Raw genomic sequence first — 21,987 nt, 5'->3', positions numbered from 1 at the left:
ATTAGAAACTATAGCCAAAGATATGTATCTTTCCTTCCATCAAAAAAAAAAATGTAGGTGTTAAAAGCCGCAGTAATCTCCAAAGATTCTCACTGTCAGTCTTTGCTCTCATGCCAGGAGCTCTCATTCTTTTAGTTCCCACCCCACAAAACTCCTGCCATCAAAATGGCTGCCATCATTACCAGCGTCATCTAACTAAAGTTATGTTTTACTTTATTGCTTGTGAACCAAGAGATACTTGGAAACAAAATCTGTTTTTTTTTTTCAAGAGGTTTTTGCTATAGGGCGCATGTGCTCGCCAGACACACAGAAAGAGACAGAGAGACAGAGAATGAGAAATCACCCCCCAGGAGTTTAAGCCACCGGTTTCAGGATGCGAACCACGGTCAACTACATGAGAGTCCAGCGACATAGCCATTACGCTAACTGCTGGTCCCCAAAATCTGATTTTGATGAGCCTGAACAAAGAGGCTTCTGCCACTGCAGAGGAGAAGTGCTAATGCCAGTTATCTGTTCAGGACGATGGAGCCTGTTGAACACAAAGTTCTGTGCCACATGTGATGCAATCCCAAGTTTAGTGCTTGGACCATGATAGCTCAGTGCAGTGCTCCCTGCTGGTCATTACGAAAAAGAATGAATTCAGGTTTCACTTGGAAATATTTTTTGACAAGTTCAGATGGAGACATAGCATTTCTTTTCATTTTCTTTATCGATTCATATGTTTTGGGCTCTTCAGTATGTGGCATACTTTAAGGGCTTTGTAAATATTTGATGAATATCTGTTGAAAATAATCTTAATCTTCTTTGAATTTTGAGAACTCTTCTTTGCGCATGGGTCTTAAGGAAAGCAATTTTTAAATGCAGTTTGACCATCTGTAGAAAATGCCTAGCAACTAAGCCTGTATCCATCACTAAATCAGCTGCTGTTAGTAACAATGATTAGTCTAATTCTTTTGGGTACACTGTTTAATCAACAAAATCACAGAACTCAGAGTCAAAATTAGATTTTCCACTCTTGTTCAAACATTGGAAACTTCATTCCCTTTTATAGGCTAACTACTATTCCATTGTGTGGATATATACAGATATAATTTTTATAATCAGGATATGTTATCCTTATAAACATCGAAATCTTTAAGAACCATGATAAGATTTAAGAGGAGATATCACCCTTGGCGTAACCAGGCTGAAAATTGTCCAGATTAAAGGGAAGATTGCAGACCTAAAATTCTCCTGATGGCTGCCAGCCAGCTTTGTGGCCTTGTATAAATGACTATCAGTGCTCTTCATTAGAACATTAATAACTGTTAGGTCATTGGGAAACCGATGACATATTTTTGCAAAGAAAAATGTAGCATGACTTTCCCAGTGATCCAATAGACTTAGCATTAAATCATGTCAAAGTTGTTTTTTTGCTCTCAAATCCCAATGCCCTGCGTAATACCCACGTGTGGTAAAGGAGTGTTATTTACAGAATTTAAGGATATACCAAACTCAATCAGATTACGAGTTCAGCAGCATTTGACATGCTCTGCAGTTGTAACTTTCATGCTACAATTTTCTAGTTTTTAAGAGAATCACTTGCATTTTCACATTAGTCAGAATGTTCACTATTAATAACTGAACTTTGTAAACCAATGTAAGAATACATAGAGGATTGATACATACCAATACCTTGCTTTAGGTTTAATTTATACGAGAAAATTCTAACCATGCAACCTAAACGAAGAGGAGAAACAGTACGTCTACTGGGGGGGGGGTTGTAAGAAAACTCATGAATAATTTTCCATTGCATCTGCTGGGAATATGGTGCAAGAAAATGAATACAAGGAGAGAGAAAGCGAGCCAGACAAAAATGCCATTTTTAATGTTTATTTTAGAGAGAGGCTAGTAATTGATTAAACTAATCCAATATCTGGAAACATTCTTTTTCAATCTTCACTTTGCCTTTTATGCAGTTTGAAATTTTGGAGACTCCCCTTTGAAGTGGAGCAGGGCCGAGTCTGAAAGGAACAAACAGTTTCCCAGACAGATGTGTGAAGAAATGCCTGGAGCTATGTGCTTCTTGCTAGGGTTAGATGTGAAGGGGCCAGGCTGTTAAATACACAGCAACATGAAATATGAATATTCTTTTGCCTCCATAGGGAATTTTTTTCCGATGGTACAAAGGAAGGGGAAAAGCCCTTCTGTTGTTTTCCCCAGTTCTGTATTTTTCTTTAAGTGTGCACCCGTTTGCTTTGTGTTATCATGTTGTGCCATTCCAAGATGCTTCTTAAGACTGACATGTAAAAATAGCACTTTTTAAAAAGTGTTATTTCTTTTCCATTTTTTTCATTCCTACGCAGTGATGCTGAAAGCCATCTTAATGTTTCTAAAAAGTTGTTTTGTTTAAATTACAGAGTTTCCATGGCAACTGCATCTTCCCAGGTCCTAATTCCTGAAATCAACCTCAATGACACATTTGACACCTTTGCCTTAGATTTTTCCAGAGAAAAGAAGTTGCTAGAATGTCTGGATTACCTTACAGGTATTGTCTTTTATGTTCTCTTTAATATTGTGTATATTCAGTGACACCAGCACTTTGCCACCAATCCGTTATTTTCTAAAAGCCAGAGGCATGGGTTTTCGACTTAGGAATGGTATATAATGTTCCGTAATTAATTTCCATGCACTTCCTTTAAAACAAAACAAAACGCACTGCCCAGGACTAAATTGAGGACAGGGGAAAAAAAGAGATCCTTGATTACTACAAAACATACTTACCACCATTTCTCTCACTCTTAATGTGTAGGTGCTAAAAATAATATGTCTGTTGGCCATTAGAGAGATATGTAAGGTTGCGTGAGTCTTTTTCATTTCATGATAATAAGGCATACAATGCTCAGAGTACATCAATAGAGAAAAAAAATAGCAGCTAACTGACTGGATGTCCACCGTGCTGTAGCTCTTTGTATTTGTGACCTTGTTTTAATCTTCACAACATCCAGTTGTGGTAAAGCATTATAATCCTCATTTTGCAGGTGACAGAGGTCAGCCATGTTGTTGGAGGTCAATTACTAGTGAGAGGTAGAATTAGGATTTGGTCTGAGTCTGTACAGATGGTAAAGACCTCTGTTCTTTTTGGTAAAAGACTTAATTTCATCTTGGCAGACATCAGTTACAAAAATCACATTGAAATACTGAGCCATGTTTCAATCCTGTGTTTTCTTATTGGGATTTTTGGGGGGGGCAAGCTTCGAAAGCAAAACAAAACAACAACAACAAAAAAAACCTCAGGCCACTCCTATTTCTAACCATGCTTTTAAACTTTTTCTTTGCTGTAAGCTCTAAAGCAAGAACTGAGCCCATTTGCTGGTAGAACCTGGGCTGTTTAGACAACCTTATTTGTGTTAGCCAAAGCCACTGGTGCCTATGACTTCAGGAAAGCACAGTGCACACACTGAAGCCAGATGTGCAAAGCACTTAGGGTATGTAGCCTTCAAGAAACCACATCCCTAACTTCGCATGACGTCACCTTCTTAATTCCAGTTGTCTGTGTGCATATGTGTGCGTGCGTACGTGCGTGTGTTTATGGGAGAGAGATTGGGAGAAGTGGAGCAGGAGAGATGTAACATCCTGTGATGGTTGTTTTAACAATCTGTGGGTAGAAAGCAAGGGTCTATATTCCAGAAACATTATGTCCAAAAGATCCAAGTTTTGTTTTGCTTTGTTTTTTTCAAAGACCTAAGGTGCTGTTTTTAGCCTTTCTGCATTTGCAAGAAAAGCACGTCACCCCATAAACTTCTTATCTTATGTAATTCTATCTTGCAAACATACCGCTCCTATTAAGGAAGCAAGAAATCGATTCAAAATGCATTTACAGTAAGGAACCAAACTTGGTTTCAAATATTTATGAATATAGTGCCTACCTTTTTAAGCTTTTAACTCAGAAATTTATTTAAACTAACACTATCCAATAGAACTTTACACAATTATAGAAACCCTCTATATTTTCTTTATCCAGTGTGTTAGCTGCTAGCCAGCTATTGAAAGCTGGAGATGTGGCTAGTGAATTTTTGCTTCTATTTAAGTTAAGTTTACTCCTATTTATTTCTATTTTAGTTAAATTTAATTGAAATTTACACAGCCTCATGTAGCTTGTGGCTACATCATTGAACAGAGCACTTCTAGATTTTCTCTGAGCTGCTTTTCACAATGACATTCTGTTAAAAATCCCCTTTTTCCTTATATCGTTTGAGAATCAGATTGTAAGCGATAGAAAATCCAACTAACAGTGACTAAACCCATCAAGGAGTGTTTGTATAACAGAAACAGAGTAGAGATATACAGTCCAGGGCTAGGCAGCAGTTCAGTGATGACCTCAGACCCCACATTCTTTCTCTTTCTTTGCCTTGCCATATTCATTGTGTTGCCTTTTTGCCACATGATTGCAACATGACTACTCCACCTCCAAGCATTATGCACAGGTTCTAGGCAGAAAGAGAAGGATAGGGAGGGAAGATCGACATGTTTGTCTTTTGTTTATCAGAAAACAGAAAGCTTGCTCAGAAGACTCACCTAGGAAACTTAAGTCTCATGGGCCAGATTCATGTTACAAAATCATGGCCAAGAGCAGAGAAGTTGGAAAAGTTAGTATTTGCCTGGGCACATGGCTGTTCTACCCCAAATAAATGCCTTGTTGACAAAATGTGTACTCCCCATTTCCCAATAATTGCTTAATAGTATTTCAACAATATTGAAATATTGCCTATTTTAGTCTCTATGGGGATGTGAAAATATTAATTTAAGAAGTTGTGAAAATAGTTTGCACTGAATTATCATACGTATGCCATATATCATGCCAATGGTTGTTTATGCCAAACTTAAGGCCAGATGGGGTACCTGCTATTCTGCCTCCTAAGCTGCCAACCTCAAACACAAATTCAGGCTATTTCTAGACATAACATTGATCCTGGCCATAACATACGATGCTTGGCTGATACTGCCAAGTCCAAATAGTTTATCAGACATTCACAAGCAGGAAATGAAGTGTTTGTGGAATATTAGCTCACCATTCCTTGTGTGGTGTTTGTGACAGAAGCAAGAAAATAACAGTTCTGGGATGAATTCCGTGAGTATTGAAACCGGAAGCATGCTGCTGTCCTCATTCACAATGAATTGCGTATTGACTATTCAGGACAAACTCATTGAGTTTTATAATCAAAAGAGTGTTGGGAACAACAGTTAGTGTAATGGCTATGTAGCTGAACTCCCACGTAGTTGACTGCAGTTCAAGTCCCAGACCCGGTGGCTTAAAATCACGCTGGGCACGTGTGCATGCGTGCCCAAGATCCCGAGAGGAGACGAGGAAAAGGGATTGTGGTGTGGCCATCCCCCCTGGGGGGCGATTTCTCGCTTTCTGTCTCTCTGTCTCTCTGGTGAGCATACATGCCCTATCCTCTCCAAAAACAATAACAGTGTTAGCCTTCCTGGTGGTGAAAACAAGGTTTGTTGTTGTTGTTGTTGTTGTTGTTCCTATGACATGCCTCTAAGTGGTATGTCAAATTAACCCATAAAGGTGGCATTTCCTTCCTGATTGTGGCTACTGCCATGTGTCTCACAGGTAAATTGCCTACTTTGAACATAGAATTTCTTTATATCTAATTATATATTGCAATGTGGAAAGATTGACATTTTTTTACAATGATTGATGGAGAAGTAATTCAATGAACCTTTAACTTATAGGAGAATAAGCATCACTTCAACAATCCCTTCAGGGGTGAGCCCACACCAACATGGGCCACATGCACAATAGTGAGCACGTTTTATGATGCAGCTGGGTCTCCTCCATGGAACACATTTTCTCACTGAAGTCATTGATTCATACACGTCTAAGTAACACCACGTGACACTAAATCTCACATGTGAATACTTCAGGAGGCAGATGTACAAATACATATTCCAGAAGAAATGCTGTAAGGGTCATGTAGAGCACTTCTGTCCTAATGCACAACTTCATATGATACCCGCTATGCCGTAGGTGCTCAATGGTGTTCGTAGAATTCAAATCAATAGGCAAAGCTAAGCAAATTGACTTACTACACCAGACTTGCTTCTTATACTTGTCCTGGATATATCTTCAGGTGGCAAAGTGTAGATTACTAAAACAGAGTTTTAAGTCTATCATGTTCATAAACTTTTTCCCTCTTTGAGTTTATTGAGGATTCATGAATTCTAATAAAAATTTAGAAAAAGTTGGGTGCGGTGATGTGCCCCTGTAGTCCTAGCCACTTGGGAGATTGTGGCAAGATGATCATGACATAGTGAGACCCTGCCTAAAATAACACCACATACATATGCATGTACACATGCACACACACACACACATGCATGTACACATGCACACACACATACACAGACACATTCAGAGCAGGAAAGAAGTCTTTAATAATGTAAACAATAGTTGCTCCCGATCTTAGACTTCAGATATGTTTCTTCTTTTTTATTTTTTTTTTTGAGAGGTTTTCGCTATAGGGTGCGTGCGCTCGCCAGACAGACAGAGACATAGAGACAGAAAGCGAGAAATCACCCCCCAGGGGGGATGGTCACGCCGCAATCCCTTCTCCTCCATTCTCCTCTCGGGATCTTGGGCACTCACGCACACGCGCCCGGCGTGAGTTTTAAGTCACCGGGTCCGGGACGCAAACCGCGGTCGACTACGTGGGAGTCCAGCGACATAGCCATTACACTAACTGCTGGTTCCCTGTTTCTTCTTTTGAAGTTAGGTTCTGGTGTACAGAAGAGTGGAAATAAAGTTCCTGAATCAAGCTTCTAAACCAGAGATCAGCAAACTTTGACTGTAAAGGGCCAGATGGTAGATGTTTTAGGCTTCACAGGCCATATGGCCATAAGTACTCAACTTTGCTATTGCGCAAAAGCAGCCATAGACAATATGTAAATGAAGGAGCCTGGCTATATTCCAATAAAACTTTATTTACAAAAACAGGCAATGGACCAAATTTGGCCCACAGTTATAGTTTGCCAACTCCTGTTCTAAATTATTGCCAATGCAAAACACTCATTGCCTACTCTTTTTCTTACTCACACACTTATCTCATAAAACCAGTCATTGAAATCAATCCAGTAGAAGTCATTTTTAAATCATTATTTTGGTAGGATTTAAATGTTTCTGCTCCAGAGTGTGTTAAAGATATAAAACAACAACATTCTCCAGTGATAAATTTAACCAAAATGATGAGGAATTCTGCTTTGCTTAAAGAAGGAAAATGTACTTTTTAAATATGAGTGATTTGGGAGGATTTATTTATTTATTTATTTATTTTAATACATTCAATCACTATATATCATTACAACTTGCAAAATGAATTTTCCCAGCATGAATACAATATGAGTAATTGTTAATCATAATTTTCCTACTTTGAAATATCACCTATAAATTGAGAAGTGAGAAGACAATAGGGTATACAAAGGATTTATTTTTTTTTACAAAGCAACTGAAATATCTAATAAGAGAAAAATTTATATTATTTCACTGTTTTGCTGTGGGAAGATAGACATCAATATTTTTCCAGTTGAGTGCCTAAATGCAAAAATAATATCTGGTACCATGTAAATCAGGGGTTGACAAACTCTAGGTCACAGGCCATGTCTGGTGTTCTGCCTGTTTTTGTAAATAAAGTTTTATTGGAACCTGGCCAGCCCATTTTTTGTGTGTGTAAATCGTCTGTGGCTGCTTTCTTGCTACCACAGCATAGTTGGGTAGTTGCAGCGATGACTGCATGGCCTGCAAGACCTCAAATATTTACCATGTAGCCTTTTATTGAGAAAGTTTGCCAGCCCCTCAAAGTAGAAGAAACTGCAAAAATTTGTTCTGTTTACTTTTTGTCTAACATGTTTTCCCTCTATACAAAAGACTATTGTTTGCTTAACCTCCTAAACATATTTTCATGTTAAACTGAGGTAAGTTCATACCAGCTGTCTCTGGCCACACTCCTCGTTAAAAGTCAAAACAGCAGCAAGTCAACCGAATGTTCTTTGTAAGAAAACAGCCATCTCTAGGATAGTCTCATGATATTCCAAAAGCCTGTTTTGACTATCAGATATCTCCTGAAATGGTAATACCATCATGTCTGCTTCTCCACTGATGAGCATTCTTGACCCCTCCACAGCTCCCAACCCTCCCACAATTAGAGAAGAGCTCTGCACAGCTTCATATGACACCATCACTGTCCACTGGACCTCCGATGATGAATTCAGTGTTGTATCCTATGAGCTCCAGTACACCATATTCACTGGACAAGCCAATGTCGTTAGTGAGTATCTCACGGCCTATTTATTTCTTTATTTGGTGGTTGCTTTTAGGTAAAGTGCATTCCAGAGTTTAAGCATCAAAGGAAGACAAAGAAGGAAAGAGCACACAATATTTATTATTTTGTCTTTCCTGATGAAGAAAGTGCCAACAGTCAGTTATACTGCACTAGTAATAACAGCTGGCCAAATATTGATGAAAATTGACCTCTAGCAAACCACATACATCAGTCATATAAATATATTGTTAAGGAAAAAAGGCAGGAAACAAAAGAATATATGCAGCATAAATCCATTTATAGATTCATAACTTAAAGATCAAAATATTTTGCTTAGAGATACATTCATAGATGTTAAAATGATAAAAGTCAGGATGATGTTTTTCTCAAGGATGGGAGGGGAAAATGGCATCACTGGGAAGAATGTCCGGGGGCTCCTGGGGTGGATGGCAACTTCTGGGTAGGGGGTTACTTGCCTTAGTCATTGTATCATACATTCAATTTTATGCACTTTCATGAGTGTTATTTCATAATCTTTTTTTAAAAGAAAATATTTAATAAAACCAATAGTCAAAGGACACTGACTGCCTGGTCCCACTTGGAGAAGAACTGAGGCTGACATTTGAAATGTTCATTAATTGACTCCCTGGGAAGATTTTAGCCTTACCTACACACAGAGGGGCCTGGTTTCACAGAGGTTCTTTTGAAATGTAGTATCAGGGACAACTTGGCCATCTCAACTACCAGCAGTAGCCAGCCAGAGAGATGATCACAGAGAAAGCACTCGTCACCATTGTATAGTTATTGAAATTGAGAAAATGGCAAAGGATCAGAAGAAATAGCTTTTCAGGGGAGTAAGTTTTAAACTTTTTTAGTGGAGGAAAGTAGAATATGTCAAAGTAGACTGGAATAGAATAGCAGTCAATTTTCCACAAAGAGATATTTTGAATAAATACATATCAACTTAACATGCTTCTATTATATAAACCTTTTCATTCTTTCCTAGTACAAGTAATTATGAGGCACTCATGTGATTAAAATATAAATTTGATTTAGGATCAATTAAGAGTGATGCAGAATGATACCAGCTTCTAAGTGACAAGTATAAATGACCCATACCAACCAGTGGCTCCTCTACCTCTTTCCATGCACTTTTCCCAGTGTCTTCTCCTCAACACTCTCATCTTATACCCTCTTACTGGCTTGCTTTAGAAGCTTTAATTAAAGTCTTGCCATTTTCCAAGAATGTGTAATTTTGAAATGAAGAAAGTCATGAAATATTCAGAACAATCTTGGCAAGCTGTCAGAGTAGGTAGGGAAAATAGAGGGCAGAAATGGTCATGGGACAAAGACAAAGGGCCTTGGGGGAGGTTATGGTTAAACTCAAGTCTTGAAAGAGAGTGGATACATGTCAGCAAGTTGTTTCTTCTAGACAGTTGCATCATTATAGGAAAGCCTATAGAAACAAAGTAGCAGGGCATATTAGAAGAGTCTACCAAATTAAGCTAGGCTGAAGAGTTAAGTGAGGAAGGGGAGATAGTAAGAAATGAAGAGAGATAAATAGAACTAGAATTTAAACTCATATATATCTGGCCAGAAAGTTCATGTTCTTAATCATTAGTCACTAATTTCAACTCACAGGAAAGAGCTAGATCACAAGAGGGCCACCCAGACCACACCATGTTTGGAATCTGCCCTGAGGGCTTGGGAATCATGCAAGGCAGTAGTGTGATCAGATGTACAATTGGAAGGGACACTGTGGAGAGTGAAGTGGAACGAGTAGGGACTAGAAGGAGATAAAGAAGCTAGGACATTCATACCAATTCTTTAAGGCAGAAATAGCCAGGATGGGCAAATGGCACTAGCAAATGGCACTAGCAGCAGAATTGGAAAGGAAAGGATTATTCCAGAGAGACTTCTCTGCCTCTGGCCCACTGCCCTGGGCAATATCTGATTGTCCTCAGATATTTGAAGTGCTTATTGTGATAAGCCTGAGAAGCACTTCCATTGAAATGGTTTGATGTCATTTCACACCTTTCCAAGATATTAAAATTTTCTTTCATTCCTTATCCCTAGTCTGTATGCCCTGGTACAAATCATAAGGAAATATTGGGTCATTGGAAAAGTCATGACGCATTTTTGAGTAGGAAGATAGAAAAATATATGATGACTTATCCAACAACTCCATACTCACTCTCTAAAATCTTCTTGTATATGTGCATACCATTCACACTTCTTCATCTTGTTTTTGTTTTGTTTTTACTAAATAACACATCTGAGAGGTCATTTTATTTCCATACAAATGAAGGAACTGCCTCATTCCTTTTGAGGCAGCCTAGTATCCTATTATAAAAAGGTGCTCATAATCTATTTATCCCTTCTGCTCTCGTTTTCATTCTTTTGCCCTTATAAACAGTACCTCGGCGAATATCCTTGAATAGCTTTCCTTTCACACATGGTGAATTATTTCTGTAGTATAATCTCTTGACATACCATTGCTAGGAAAAGATGATTTGCATTTTAATTTTGGTTGAACTTGCCAAATTGCCCTGTGGAGAGGTGACATCTGAGTGTTTAAACTCATTCTTCAGCAATATGAGCGTATATTTCACTGATCTTGGATACATATACCATAAACTTAACATAGAATTAAAGTCCCATACGATTTTCAGACCTTGATTGTATTTCATCATAAATCTGAAATAGAAATTACTCTATAATCACTAGTGTCATAATAAGTAGTCACTCCTTCCTATAAGCAGCGATTTCCAACTGGGGGACATTTGGTAATGTCTGGGAATGTTTTTGGTTCTCAAAGCTTGAGGTAGTACCCAGCCATAGTGGCATACAGTGTAATCCTAGTGACTCAGAGAGGCTATGGCAGTAAGATTGACAGCTCAAAACTGCCCTAGGCAACAACATAGCAAGACCTATCTACGAAAGTGGCCATGGTGACACATGCCTATAGTCCCAGTTGGAAGGCCAAGGCAAAGGATGTAACATAGTGAGAACCTATCTAAAAAACAAAAACAAACAAACAAAAAACCTGGGGAAGGGATGCTACTGGCACTAAGTCAGTGGAGGCCAGAGATGAGAAGAAACATCCCCAAAACACACAGGCCAGGCCCCAATGACAAAGGCCTATCCTGCTTAAAACATCGGTAGGGCCAAGGTTGAAAAACCCTGATTTAATGTTATAGGATGAATTTTACCACCAAAAAATGGTCCGAAATTTCAAAGCAAGCAGAGAAAAGGAGAGCATGAAGAAGGTCTGAGAAGAACAGGTAGAAAATGGAAGCATGGTTCATTGCAGAAAGTAAACTAGAGTTGTAAGCATTGTATCAGACTCAAAAAAAAAAAAAAAGAAAGTTCTCAGAAAACATGAAGAGTACTGACAGAAGTAATGTCTGTTCATGAGCATATAGTATAACCAGTAAAACTAAATACTTGGAGTCATTTTGTTGGGTTGTCAGAAAAGTCATGATGTATTTTTCTATGCAAAAATGCATCATGACTTCTGATGACCCAATATACCTAAAGGATAATTCTTAGCCCATGAGAAATGCTATATTTCTCTGAAATCATTTTTTGCTTGATTTAGGAAAAATTATATCAGTTTTCTATTGCTATGAAAACTTTTCCAAAAGTTTGCAACTTAAAATAACATCCAGGGACCAGCAGATGGCATAGTGGTTATATTGCCATCGCTGGACTCCCACGTAGTTGACCATGATTCAAATCCCAGACCCAGCAACTTAAAACTCACACTGGGCACATGTGCATGCGTGCCCCAAATCCTAAGAGGAGAATGGAAGAGAAGGGATTGTAGCATGGCTATCACCCTGGGGGGTTATTTCTCACTTTCTGTCTCTCTGGCGAGTGCATGTGCCCTATAGCAAAAATCTCCCTAGGGAAAAAAATAAATAAATAACATCCATTTATAATTTCCATTTACATGTGTCAAGATTCTGGGCATAGTTGACCTGGACCCTCTTCTTGGGGTCTCACAAGGCTGAAATCATAATGTTGGCTGGGCCACATTCTTATGTGGAGGCTCAACTAAGGGAAAATCCGCTTGGGTGGTTGGCAGAACTTCTATCATTACTGTTGTGGAATTCATGGCCACTTGCTTCTTCAAAGTCAACAAGGAAGAAAGAGAGTTTGCTACTCAAGTTGCTCAACTTTGAACCCACTTTTAAAGGGCTTTCTTGAGTAGATCAGACTCACCCACAATAAGCTCCTTTCAACTAACTCAGAGTCAACTGATTAGGGACCGTAATCACATCTGCAAACTGCCTGCCCCTCTACTTTTGCCATGTAATGTAATATAATTACAGGAGTAATATAGATGATAGACCTTTGTGCTTTGCCATATCTGTTGGTTAGAAGTAGGTACACAGCAGGTGGCATATTGGTTAAGGTGCTAGACTTCCACATGGCCAACTGTGGTTTGAGTCCCAGACCTGGCAGCTTGCTTTCTTACTTTCCCTCTCTTTCTCTTTCTCTTTCTCTTTCTCTTTCTCTTTCTCTTTCTCTTTCTCTTTCTCTTTCTCTTTCTCTTTCTCTTTCTCTTTCTCTTTCTCTTTCTCTTTCTCTTTCTCTTTCTCTTTCTCTCTCTCTCTCTCTCTCTCTCTCTGGTAAGTGCATGTGTTCTATAGCTAATTTTAAAATAATAATAATAATCATAAATAAAATTTAATAAACAAATTATTTTTTTAAAAAAGAAGCAGGTTACTTAAAGTCATGAATATAAGGGAATGGGAATTCTGGGGGGCCACCCTAAGTCATGTCTACCATAGATGGTTATGTCTCTCTTAAATTTTCTTAAGTCAAATTATTATGGGCATTTGGGTAGTGCTTATGTAGCCTAGGCCTAGACCAAAGGGCCCTGTATCAGTTGGCCTTTGCTGAATAGCCAACAATATCAGGACTTAGCATGTAACAGTAGACATTTATTGTTTGTGTGTTTGAGGGCAGCTGTGAGGTCCTGCTGATCTTGGCTCCCTCACATGGCAGGCTGACAACTGGGCAACTTGAAGGCTGTACACCCCTCTCATCTTCCTGTAGTTTGATTCAAGTCTGATCTGCCAGTGATTATAAAGTTCAAGGTGTAACAACAGGCCCAAGTGCACACGTACTTTTTAAGCCTGTCGGTGTCACATTAAGCTGATATGCCATTCGCCAGAGAAAGTGCTACAGGTAAGCCCAGAGTCAGAATGAGAGGGCCTGCAAAGTAACATGGCAAAGGTCATGGATACAGGGAGGAACAAAGAACTGAGCCATGCAAGTAAGGTCCACGCAAGTAATCTACTTTAGGAAACTAACTTGATAGCAGCACTTTTCTCCATGCCCCAAATGAAAAGAAGATGATTTTGCTTAAAACTGAGTATTTGTCAGTTGGCTTAATGTGACTTATTTCACTTCTACACTGTTGGAATGGAAAATAATACCAAAACATAACACATAAATGGACTAGCTGGTACAAAAAGGTTGTGCCTAAAAAAATTTAATAACAGCAAAACTAATGAGAGAAATAAACTCAGAACTTTATATTGGGTGACTCTAGAGAAGACATTTTGTTCCTGGAAATGAGTTGCCACAAGAAAATAAATATAAATGACTTAATGAAGGTTATGGACCTACCTTTTTTTTAATTAATTTATTTTTTGAGAGGTTTTTTTGCTATAGGGCGCATGTGCTCGCCAGATAGACAGAGAGAGACATAGAGACAGAAAGTGAGAAATCACCCCCTAGGGGGGATGGCCACACCGCAATCCCTTCTCCTCCATTCTCCTCTCGGGATCTTGGGCACGCACACACACACGCGCCCGGCGTGAGTTCTAAGCCACCTGGTCCAGGACATGAACTGCAGTCGACTACGTGGGAGTCCAGCAACATAGCCATTACACTAACTGCTGGTTCCCTGGACCTACCTTATTTAAAACACATATGCCAAAAAGCCCCCATTCACCAGGATGGATCAAAAACAGTGGAACCACTGATGCTGGTCAAACTGTGGTATTGTCATCAGGTTGCTCATTGTCAGGATTTCTTCATCTCTTTATGCCCATTAAACCAGGAAAGTGAAGTTCTGATGCTTACAGGATCACTCTGTGACAATTAAAGAATAAATTTAGAGAAAAATTATACTGAGATACAAACATTTTCAAGTTATTATCTTCTTAAATATGATGCCCATTTGTAGTGACTGAGGAAGACCTGGGTTTGAACCTCAAATCTGGACCTCTCTAGCTCTCTGTAATCTTGAACAAATTATCTAATGGCTTCTGAATCTGTTTCTTCATCTATAAAAATAAATATATATCAGTATACACATATATATACATATACTTGTCTGTGTGTATGTGAGTGTATACAACTTCACATGGTTGAGATAGTAAAATAAAGGCCTTAGCCTTGTGTTTGCCACGGTAGCAGCACATGAGTATTCAAAGTCATTATTCCTACCAGCATGTAGACTGTTCTCACCAGTCATTGCATTTCCAAAGAAAGGCTTATATTTTATGTCATATGATAAAGGGAAGATGCACAATTTGCAAGGATTTCTACATGATAGTTTTTCACACAATCTTCTTCATTTGAAGGGCCTTCCTTGAATGTTGTTTGTACATCCATGCTATCATTTGGAGGAGTATCTTTGCAGATGTATTGAATGACAAGATCTCACTGAAAATGAGAATATGTAATGATCAAAACCTAGCTGCATCTTTTTCATGCAATCAGAAAATCTTTTACTGTCTCTGTAGGTCATGGATCCGTCACTTATCATAATAAATTGTAGTTAATTAATTGCCTTTAGTGGCTTTAGTGAAGGAGAATAAGATAATATCTGTGGAACTTTCCTAGTCTTATAAAAGGCTCTCACTAATAAAATGCATACATTCAAATGCAAAATTAATAACATTAACTTTTATTTTTTTATTTGTATTAATATAGCTATTACTACAAGATATTATTTCATTACTGTAACTACATATGTATTTAATTTTGTTTTCCATATTTTTTCAAAATAACTTTTTCTTTTTATTATTTTAATTTACTTTATAGTCAATCACTGTACATCACTACAGCTTGTAAAATGAATTACTCAACATGAATACACTTCATACCAATCCAGTTGAAGTATACACATCATCAACAGATAATCCTCCATTTCCATGCCCCTTAAATGCTTTGCCTCTCTGTTTTTCTCCTTGATTCCTTTCTTCTCACTCTGCCCCATCTCCCACCCTCCTTTCATACTGAATCCAGTATCCATAGCCATTTCCCATGTTTCTTTATCTTCTAATCTTTCTGTTTTTTTGTTTTTGTTTTGTTTTGTTTTGTTTGTTTGTTTGTTTTAATCTTCGCCATTCTGATTGGGGTTAGGTGGTATCTCATTGTGGTTTTGATCTGCATCTCCCTTATGATGAGGGATATGGAGCATATTTTTCATATGCTTCTTGGCTTTTCTTATGTCTTCCTTAGAGAGTTGTTTGTTCAGATCATTTTCCCATCTTTTAATTAGGTTGATCTTTGGGGGGGGGGTAAGCCTCTTGAGTTCCTTGTGTATTCTAGTTTTCAGTTCCTTATCTGAGGCACAGTTTACTAAAATATTCTCCCATTCCAAAAGTCATTCATTCACACTAATTATTGTATCTTTTGCTGTGCAGAAAGTTCTTAATCTGATGTAACTCCACTTGTCTATTTTTGGGATTATTGCCTCTGCTTTGGAGTCTTATTGAAGAAGTCTTTGCCTACTCTGATGTCTCCCAAAACCACTTTTATTGCTTCACTTAAAATGTTAAATTGAGGCGTTTTCCCAGAAGCTTATTTTTATTATTAGCAAAAATAGAAAGCTATATTTCTCTCTCTCTCTCTTTTTGAAAAATTACCAGAGGGTGCATGATCTCACCAGGTAAAGAGGAAGAAAGAAAAGGCACCCCCTAATGGTGTGGTCATGCAGCAATCCCTTCTCCTTCATTTCTCTATCCTGCCAGGATTTGGGGCATCCATGCACAAAAGCTGCCAGGCCCAGGATTTAAACCATGATAGACCATGTGGAATCTGGCTCCCTTAACCACTAAGCTATAGGCTGGCCCAAAAGCGGCATTTCTTCAAGCCTTCATGGCAAAGTAGTTATCTTTATTCAATTTATTTTAGGCATTGCAAAAAATATTTATGAACATTATTAAACATAATATTTTTATAAAAGAGTAGGAAAATAATTTTCACTTCTGTCCCATTTGTTAGAAGACACAAAGAATGTTAACCCAATGTGGCACCTTGCCTAAGAGTGACCACATTACATGATGTTTTACGCGGAGTGTTTTTCAGCAAGATGAGAGTTGTCATACAAGGCTCTGAAGTCCCAAATGTAATTAAGATCTTATAATGAGCCACATTACATAGGGAAATGCTTCTGACCCATTGTGAATGCAAAAGAAAAAAAAGAGAAATGTATAATATCAGAACACTCAGGTTTCATTATGGACTAATTATCTTCCAAGTTCTATTGTTGTTTTAATGCTTCAAGCTGAGTTGGAGGAGGTTAATGTTGGATTAATGTTCCCAAAGATGGTTAAAAACAAGTTTGGAGAAAAGTGAAGTTAAGATCAGGATGGTTGTGTAGGTGTTTCATAAAGAGATGAATAAAACCTGGTCAGCAGTCCTAATGCAGTAGGGTATCATGGCAGAGAAGTTGCTTAAACAAACTTGATGTTCAGCATCACATGCAAGAAGTTAAGTGGTGCTGGCCTAAGACCAGCACTAGCAACTCAATAATGGTGCACTCCAAGTCACCCCACTTATTCCAACTGACAAAGAAAATTGTCAGCATTGCCTTCTTGGCATTTTTAATCAACTTCTCAATTATTATCCTGGCAATAATAATAATAATAATGTAAGCCCAAACAGTAATAGTTGTTAGTATTTATGAAAGTAGATTGTCCCAATGTAAAGCTGTCCAATAAAATTTTACTACTCTATAAACATTTTGTTCTTTTAATATTCAAGGAAAAAATTAGTGACCTCTTCAAAATAATCAGGATAGTCAGAGTTCCTTTTATGTTTGGAAAAGGTTTCTGAAACATTAAATCTTTGTTGGATAAAAACTTTGGGTTGTAGGCCAAGTTGCAGTTTGCAGCAATTTCAGACATCTGCTTTCTGATGTTGCTGAAAGCATTCCCCCATCACATTAAGCCCAGCTTTGGGGTTGTTCAGTGATGTAAAGTTTATTGAAACATTTTTATATTTGCTTTCTTTGACCACAATAGTCATTTTATTATAACATATGCAATTAAACAGGAACAGTGTAAAAGCAGTGAAATTGGTAGGATTTCCATTTAAATCTACTGAATGCTGTTATTGTTTTCGTTTGTGCCCTGACTGCTGTTGACAAAGATCTAGAAATGTGAGTGAATTATCTAGGGCAATAGAGAAGCTTTTTTTTGTTTTGTTTTATTGCCATTTAATATTATTAAATATCTAAAGCTAGTTACAGGCCTCTTGGGGCCCAGATCTCAGAGTTCAAAATGAACTTTCTTTGGTTGGATCAAAATTTAATGTTTGACCATGGCACTGTATAGAAGTATGGAGTTTAAGGGGACCAGCAGTTAGCGTAATGGCTATGTCGCTGCACTCCCATGTAGTCAACCGCGGTTCGCGTCCCAGACCCGGTGGCTTAGAACTCACACCGGGAGCGTGTGCATGCATGCCCAAGATCCCGAGAGGAGAATGGAGGAGAAGGGATTGCAGGGTGGCCATCCCCCCTAGGGGGTGATTTCTTGCTTTCTATCTCTCTGTCTCTGTCTGTCTGTCTGGTGAGCGCACACGCCCTATAGCAAAAACCTTTCCAAAAAAAGAATAAAAAAGAAGTATGGAGTTTAATACAGCTCTGTTCAAGGAAATGGTAAAGTGAGAAAGTTTCAAGAGGGATATGTAATAGGGAGATTCCCCTGTTACTAAACTATTTATGGATGCTTTCCTTGATTTTATTAAAATGGGAATTGATAGAACAGAGGACTAAGAGCTAGGAAAAATTGAGGGAGGACAGATGGATGGTACCTGTAGTTCTACTCAGTCATCAAACACACACATACACACGTGCACACACTCTCTCAAAGTCTTCCTTGAGTCTCAAATTATTTCCTTGCTTATGCTGGCTTTTTCAAATCTGGCAGTCCTCCAGTGAAAATGTTCACAGGTGGAAATGAAAAGAGCTGACAGCAAATCCAGAAGATCAATACATGTGTGGGTTTGTGTGTGTGTGTGTGTGTGTGTGTGTGTGTGTGTAGACTCACTGAAGTGTACCTGAAAATGCTAGAGTCTCAAAATAACAAATTGCATGAGGTGAATGTTCACAAATGAGAAAATACTTTTAAGTTCTCAACCATGAGAATACCACGAATAATTTTTAACACAAAACTTAGAGAAAATATTTAGTATAATTCAATAACCGAGTTCTTGCAAGATATTTGTGACTATCTCTCAATGCTATGCAAATATTTGTGGACTAGTGTGTATGAGCATTTGTGAATTTCTTTCTACAGAAGGTCTTATTAAATTCTCAAAAAGGTAAGATGAAAACGTTTCAGGGGCTGCTTCTTGAGAGTCTGGTAAGGTATGAATTGCCTCAAGATCAAAGAATTTAAGCCCTTTGACTTGCAAGTCAACCAAAGGGAAGGAAAACAGAGGTGAATTTGGAGCCCCTCAGGAAGTGGAGGGGCTCAGCCCTCTCCCTGTGACTGGAGAAGGAAATGCACTAGAGTCAGGAAATATTATGACAGCCTAGTCACCAAAGGCTGGCGAAGGATCCTTTGGAGTGGGATTGATGGGTGGAGAGGGGAAAGAGGAGAATTGGGCTTGATACCAAAGAGATGTTTTCAGCATCAGTCAGCTGAGAAACAAAGTGGGCTTCCTTTTTCCTACATGTTCTTCCAAGCATCATAAATCTTTGGCCTACTCCCTACCTACATCCTGTAGAATGCAGCCAGAAGAACAGCCCCACTGCACTCTGGAACCAACCATCCTAGGGATGCAGCTAGTCAAAAATTCCGGCTGATGTTTCTTGAGATCTCCCTTTTTGATGTTTCTTCAGATCTGCATTGAGCTGCCCACAGGGGCTGCTGTTCCAGGATTATCTTAAGAATCAGTCTTTTTAATCAGGCAGTTACAGTCACACTAATACAGTCACAGACAACTCTGATCATTGCCTTAGCTCCTCTGTTGGAGGTTGGTTTTGGTTGACTGATCTCTGCTGGGGTCGCTCCTCCATTGACTGGGCATGAGCTGGGTAGTAGGGCAGTATCCTGTGTCTCATCCTGTTTGAATGAGTAGACTATCCCAGGAATATTTTCCCATTGCAATGACAGAGACACAGATCAAAAGAAACCCTCAAAGCCTTGTAATGTCTACTCTTACAACTGGTATGCCATCATTTTGGTCTCATCCTATTGGCCAGAGCAAATCTTATAACCAAATGTGAAGCCATATAACAGGAAATATATTCCATCTCTTTAGAGGGAGTACCTATAAAGTTATTCAAGACCTAGATTCAGGGCAGGGTGAAGAATTGGAGGTAAAAATGCAACATGCCTCATCTCTGTTAGTGAAGTCAGCTTCCCATACAATGAGTATCATGATGAAGCATACCACTTACCAAAATTATGCAAACACTGCTCCATGCTTGTGCCAAAGAACTGCGCCATGTCTGGTTGGCTTTGCAGGTCTGTGTAACTCGGCTGATAGCTGGATGATCGTGCCCAACATCAAGCAGAACCACTACACAGTGCACGGCCTACAGAGTGGCACCAAGTACATCTTCATGGTCAAGGCCATCAACCAGGCAGGCAGCCGCAGTAGCGAGCCTGGGAAGTTGAAGACAAACAGTAAGTGCTATGAACTTAACAGAGTGGTCAGGTCCCTTCTGCTCTCCTTTCTGCATACTCTACCCTCTTCCTTTTCCCTTTCTCTATCTCCTACATTGCTATATACATTGCTTTTTGACTATATCAAAAAGGAAACTGAGAGCCAGTATGGAATCGTGGAATTTTAGTTAGGTAATTCTGGTTCCCAAAAGTACCTATCCCTTCATGGTTTTGCACCTCAATCTTCTCTCTTTTTTTTTTAAGAGGCATTTTTGCTATAGGACATGTCCCCTTGCCAGAGACACAGAGACAGAAAGAGAGAAATCACTCTCTGGGAGGATGACCACAATGAAATCCCTTTTCCTTCATTCTCCTATCAGGACTTTAGACACACACACATGCCCTACATGAGTTTCAAGCCACCAGATCTGGGCCTTGAACTGAGGTCAGCCATGTGGGAGTCCAGTGATGTAACTATTACGCCATCTGTAGGTTCCAGTCTTCTCATTTTTTAAGTAAATAATCCTCAAGGGGTTCAAGTGACAAATATGTGCTTATAAAACCTGACCCATAATAGGTAGTCTACACCTTGAATATAGTATCATTTCCCATAGCATAATAGCATATTCATTATTCTTTCTTCAGAAATACTTTATTACATTCCAGTTATCTGTCTGGGTCTATATTTCTCCTTCAGAGATGGTTCTACCCTTCCTCCTCCCATCTGGGAGACATTTAGCAATACACAGGATATACAGCAATACCCACTCTCTAGAATGATCTGGCCTATGTATGCGTCTTAGTATATCATCATCTCCCTCTCTGTCTCTGCCTAAATGTGTTTTGTTTTATCCTGTCTTCTTTCATTCTATCTTTTAGATCTAGAAAGATTATGTTATGCAACATGGTGTTTCTTTGCGTAAGACCTCTCAAGAGAAAACAAATTGGACTATGTCAATATGGTACCTTGTTGCCAGTCAACAGGAGCAATTACCTGCATGTCAAGAGGAACCCTCATTTTACCCATATCCCTGGTTTCCCAGTACATTATAGAGTATGTGTTGATTCTAAGGAACAAAAGTGTGTAAAGAGAGCACTGGATTATGGATGAGAAAGCTAAGGCTCTGTTACTTAGTACTCATGTGGTCATGTGGCTTGTTTCTTCATATTTTTTAAACAAACTTTTTTATTGTGGAATAATTATAGATTTATAGGAAATCTGTTGATAATTCAGAGTTTTGTATCCCTAGTGCCCCATTTCCCCTATGTTAACATCTTATATAACATTGATTCATCTGTCACATCTAAGAAATTAACTGTGGTACTTTATTAACCAAACTCCAGGCTTAATTAAGATTTTACCAATTTTTTCACTAATGTTCTTTTCCTATTCCAGAATCCAATCCAAGATACCACATTACATTTAGCATTTCTTCACTTTTAAAATGGAAACATTTTAGTTTGATTTATGAGCTATTAAAAAGTCAAGCTCAAAACAATTCTAAGTATGTAAGAAAATACAACATGATGGCATGCTTTTTTATAACAACACAATTCAATATCTCTGCACACTTGGATCAACAGTCTTTGATTTGTGACTGAGTCATCATATGTCCAATGGCAATAAAAAAAATGGAATTAAAGGGACCAGCAGTTAGCGTAATGGCTATGTTGCTGGACTCCCATGTACTCGACCGAGGTTCCAGTCCCAGACCCGGTGGCTTAAAACTCTCACCGGGCACGTGTGCATGTGTGCCCAAGATCCCAAGAGGAGAATGAAAGAGAAGGGATTGTGGCATGGCCATCCCCCCTGG

General features: G+C 38.7%; 1 protein-coding gene across 1 annotated transcript in view; it reads left to right on the top strand.

Moving 5' to 3' along the window:
- MID1 (midline 1) overlaps positions 1-21,987 on the top strand; it is a 182,351-nt gene that overhangs the window by 148,445 nt on the left and 11,919 nt on the right. The window contains exons 6-8 of the mRNA XM_006166664.3: positions 2,400-2,527; positions 8,169-8,312; positions 20,033-20,194. Of these exons, the coding sequence (XP_006166726.1) occupies positions 2,400-2,527; positions 8,169-8,312; positions 20,033-20,194 (434 nt within the window). The remainder of the gene's footprint in view (positions 1-2,399; positions 2,528-8,168; positions 8,313-20,032; positions 20,195-21,987) is intronic.

The sequence above is a fragment of the Tupaia chinensis genome, unplaced genomic scaffold, assembly GCF_000334495.1.
Source record: "Tupaia chinensis unplaced genomic scaffold, TupChi_1.0 Scaffold144313_1, whole genome shotgun sequence".
In the NCBI taxonomy this organism is placed as follows: domain Eukaryota; kingdom Metazoa; phylum Chordata; class Mammalia; order Scandentia; family Tupaiidae; genus Tupaia; species Tupaia belangeri.
Note: the sequence above shows the minus strand (reverse complement) of the source record. Positions and strands in the feature narration are given on the sequence as shown.